Source organism: Hesperophylax consimilis, chromosome 20 (genome assembly GCF_061612785.1).
Source record: "Hesperophylax consimilis isolate HC1 chromosome 20, BYU_Hcon_1.0, whole genome shotgun sequence".
Taxonomy (NCBI): domain Eukaryota; kingdom Metazoa; phylum Arthropoda; class Insecta; order Trichoptera; family Limnephilidae; genus Hesperophylax; species Hesperophylax consimilis.
In genome coordinates, this window is record NC_142855.1 from 1,450,362 (window position 1) to 1,454,887 (window position 4,526).

The window sequence follows — 4,526 nt, forward strand, 5'->3', positions numbered from 1 at the left end:
CACTTGCGGCTTCGAAGATGTAAGATTCTACAGAATTTATTTTAACACAAAGCTTTCTTTTACTGAGATTACTGTTGATCCAGATCAATAAGGTTCCTTTAATGCCCAAAAGACTTAGTTTGTGTACAAGAATATGTCTCCTAACCTTATCAAAAGCTTTGGAAAAATCAGTGTATATCGAATTCACCTGATGCTTGAGAACAAGGGAATCAGTTATATAATTTTGATAAATGATTAAGTTACTTAAAGTGTTTCTACCTGTGATAAAGCCGTGCTGATTGGGTACGATAATATTTTTGATTTGTTTTGTAATGACATCTAGGACTAACGATTCAAAGAGTTTGGGAATAGCGGACAATATACATATTGGTCTGTAGTTTGAAACATCGCTTTTATCACCCTCTTTGTGAATAGGCATTAAAAAGCTTTTTTTCCACTGATACGGAAAACACCCCGATGACAAAGACTTATTAAATAACATGAATAAAGGTGAAGTCAAACTGTTAATACAAGATTTTAAATATATTGGAGGAAAATCATCCGGTCGAAAACCAAGCAGATTTATTGGAATCTAATGCTTTTATACCCTTTTCTATTGCAGCTATTTCAATGAAACATAGAACTTGGTAAACTACAATAATTCTTTCGCTGAGCATTAGAAAAATTCCACAATCTGTTTGTGTTCTGATGAACCTCTTTTTACATAAGACTAATATAATCATTGTAGCATTTGCTGGATAATTCTTTGCATTGCCTTCTTAAGATAGTAAAACTAGTATAGCCGTTAACGTTTCTAGATTGCTTATACAATTTGTGCAACTCTTTTTTACTTTTGAGATGTTGTAGTTGGGTTCTATAAGATTTTTAGAACGTGTATTTCTTTCCGTAATTTCATTAATTGCGTCACATAATTCCATTGCAGTGGATTGAGAAGTTCCAGTGATTGCAGGTTGGTTATTAATAATATGTTTGTATGCAGATATTTCGACTTCCATGGTCCCCATTTTTACCGCCATCTGACCCGCGATGCCTAGTAGCTCCGAAGTTCTCGGCATTATTTTTGCCAATTGTTCTTTGGTGAATTTATTATTACTGTCGGTAATAATTAAATGGATTTGATTGATTATCTCCTGCGCCTTCGTCATACATTGATTAGCATCCATATTTTGTATTATTTGGTAAATATGGTTAATGGCACAGCCTTGATTACACTATGAATGATAGGACTTTAGGTACTGTACTAGCCGGTACACCAGGCACTGTGCACTGTGGCAGCGATGAGCGCAGATACCTACGCCTACGCGAATAACAATGTCAACACTACGAATACGAACAAATATGATTACAGTTTCTACACCAGGACAGTTTGTTGCCAAATCAACTGGCGTTAATAACGGATATAATTTTAATCAATATATAATCACTATTTAATAGCAGACTTGTATTTTAACATAGAAAATTGGTGAATTGTAGAACAACAACACAACACAACTGACAGCTAGAACGTCCATAGACTATATTTAACATAATTTCGGATGTATATTCCAAATAAACCCGCCAAGTATGGCCTCAAGTTGGAAATGATGTGTGACAGCGGCACAAGATACATGATCGACGGTTCGCCATATCTTGGGAAAGGAACTGATACGGGAGGCTTGCCTTTAGGAGAATACTTCGTAAAAGAACTTACTCGCAGTATACATGGTACGAACAGGAACATTACCATGGATAATTGGTTTACATCTATACCACTAGCGAAACAGTTACTTCAGCAGCCATATAAGTTGACAATAGTGGGTACACTGCGGGCTAATAAAAAAGAAATTCCTGAAGAAATGAAGAACAGTCGATCCAGAAACGTCGATAAATCTATGTTTGGTTACGATGGCCCTCTCACGCTCCTTTCTTACAAGCCTAAACCATCAAAAACGGTTTACCTGCTATCTTCCTGTGATGAGGAAGGCACAGTGAACCCCGAAACAAAGAATCGTTGAATTTTATAATAGCACGAAAGGTGGGGTAGATACATTTGATCAAATGTGTGCGGTAATGTCATGCAGCAGAAAAACTAATCGGTGGCCAATGTGCATTTTATATGGCATGCTGAATATAACATGTATAAACAGTTACATAATTTATTGTCATAATGCCTCCAAATTGGGGCAACATGTGATGAATCGTCGTGATTTTATGAAAAAATTGCATTCACAACTTGTAACACCTTGGCTCCAAATACGACTGCAAATTCGTACAATGCCAACACACATAAAAAGTAAAATACAAGATATATTACGTGTCAGCACTGAAATTCAAGATCAAAGTGGTCAGTCTACCTCCAGAAATGACCCTGGATCGACAGAGACTGCCAAATTGCGAAAAAGAAAAGTTTGTGGATTATGTCCGTATAAAAAAGGCGTATGACGAAGATTTATTGCTCAAAGTGCAGCCCTGCAATTTGTGGTGAACATAAAATTGATTTTTGCACTAGTTGCGCTTCAAAAAACTAGTTTTTTTTTTCACGCAAGGGATCGTGATCTTTTCAATTATTTTTGCCAAAGAAAAGAGGCTGTTTTTATTTTTATTCCTTTATTATAAATTTTCTAAGTATGATCTCACTTCTAGTTTTATAAATACCTAGTGCCTAACTAAAAAAAATTAAAAACAAATATATTTCCAATTACATTTAAATAAATAGTTTTATTTATCAATATAACCTTTGTTTCATATTTTTTTTAAATATATTTTTTTTAAATAAGTATTAAATAGATAAAATACTGATGAAAACATTTTTCGTCGATTCGACGAATGGTTAGGTTTATTAGGGTCCACACGAACGTTAGGTATCTAGGGTTAACCGCTATACAATTCAACATGTGATACACACAATATCGGTTGTGTACTTGTGAAACATAATATAGCACCATACAAAATAAATAAACTACGTACATCGTCATTTGGAAGGACTTCGGGCACATCTATTCCTTCAATGGACACTCTGCAATCAAATCTACTACTTTTTGTTCTAACTCGGTGAGAATTATTCTCACCGAGGTGTTCCCAATTTGAACGCGGCCTCGCCGCATTTTGGCAACCTTCGTCCTTACATAGGATTTTAATGTGGTCCACACCTGAAACGAATAATTAATTACAGAACATAAATCAAATGCACTAAAACATTGTTAAACAAATATTGTTCAAATTGGATAAATCAACTTACTTTTTGCCATTGGGTTGTAGTCTTGTGTGGACCAGCATTATTAAAAGTTTGTCCGAGGTTTTCCCATAAATATCTTTTTCCGTGCATTCCAGTGAACCAATGCGCGGCGAAATTCGGCTCCGCTATCACCGCATCTGCCAGCAGCATGTATTGCAAATTTGTCGTGCGTGCAGACCGAGGCATTCTGTTGATTGTCACGCTGAAATAGAATTTTTCGACAATTGACGACACGTTACACACTATTCTAAGGTTTTAAAAACAACGATGTAGAAGAAGGATAATAATACAATAACTGTCTCACTTTTTCAGCAATTTCTTACCTCATTTTAAACAATTTTGTCAAGTTGATTAGCAAACGAACACGAAAACGGTGACAACATAAATCAACTTGGGTGACAGTTAGCGGCGTTAGTTCGACAGCAAACGTCACTTTAGAAGTGGTGAATGTGTAACAAAGTCATTACTATCCAGCGAGGTAAGTACCTTTTCACAAAACGTAAATCTTCGATAAATGGCTTATTTATGTCATTCATAAATAAAATAAGTAGTAATTAAAATGAATTATAATATAAAGTAATTGTTTTTTCTAAGTTTTAGTTACAAACCTTGCGTCACTTAATTATATTTCACCGATTTGTGTTTTCAAAAATCTGTGAACAATTTCGTAGATGCTCTTAACCACGCTTCTTTGGGATTTTTTACTAGGTCTCTCCAAAATCGAACTTGTAAGGATATCAGAAGATCGGGAATCGCAATAGTTAAGAAAAGATGTTACAAGCGACAGACTGCTAATATTTATGGACTGCTAGCTTTCGCAAACGATAGCAGTCGTTGACGAATGCTATCATTTAGCTACAATTAAAGTTTTACGGTTGTGTCGCGAACGTCACAGTTTACGCCATTCCAGGACAACAAACGGAGTTCTTCCCGAACTTTTGAAAATTTGACAGATGTTTGCAAAATAAAATGCAGAGAAACTTCTATGGTTGTAATCTGTCAAATGTCAAACTGTCTAATTTCTGCGAAGTTTTACGAAATACTAAACAAAAGTTATCACCGTAATTTTATAACATTATTTAATAACTGTTAAATCTCCTATTAAAGTTTGCCTTACATCACGACTGTTGCAAGTGAATCGTAGTCAAAGAGAGATGTATTAATTACGTTAATATTGACAGAAGAAATTGTTCGTTTTCCAACATTCTTCCATACATATCTTGTGTCAATCCAACAAAATTACAATTCTTATAGACATGTTGTAGATACCTCAAAGAGGCAATCCTAAGATATGGTAAATGCCGTCCTTTCG

General features: G+C 35.0%; 1 protein-coding gene across 1 annotated transcript; it reads right to left on the bottom strand.

The window, feature by feature from the left end:
• Nucleotides 1-2,816: 2,816 nt before the first annotated feature.
• Nucleotides 2,817-3,589, bottom strand: LOC149413882 (uncharacterized). Its single transcript, XM_089643853.1, has 3 exons — nt 3,538-3,589; nt 3,218-3,416; nt 2,817-3,128 (listed from the first exon to the last, which is right to left on the bottom strand). Exons 1-3 carry the CDS (start codon nt 3,540-3,542, stop codon nt 2,976-2,978), a joined length of 357 nt encoding a protein of 118 aa, XP_089499979.1. The 5' UTR covers nt 3,543-3,589; the 3' UTR covers nt 2,817-2,975.
• Nucleotides 3,590-4,526: the final 937 nt, after the last annotated feature.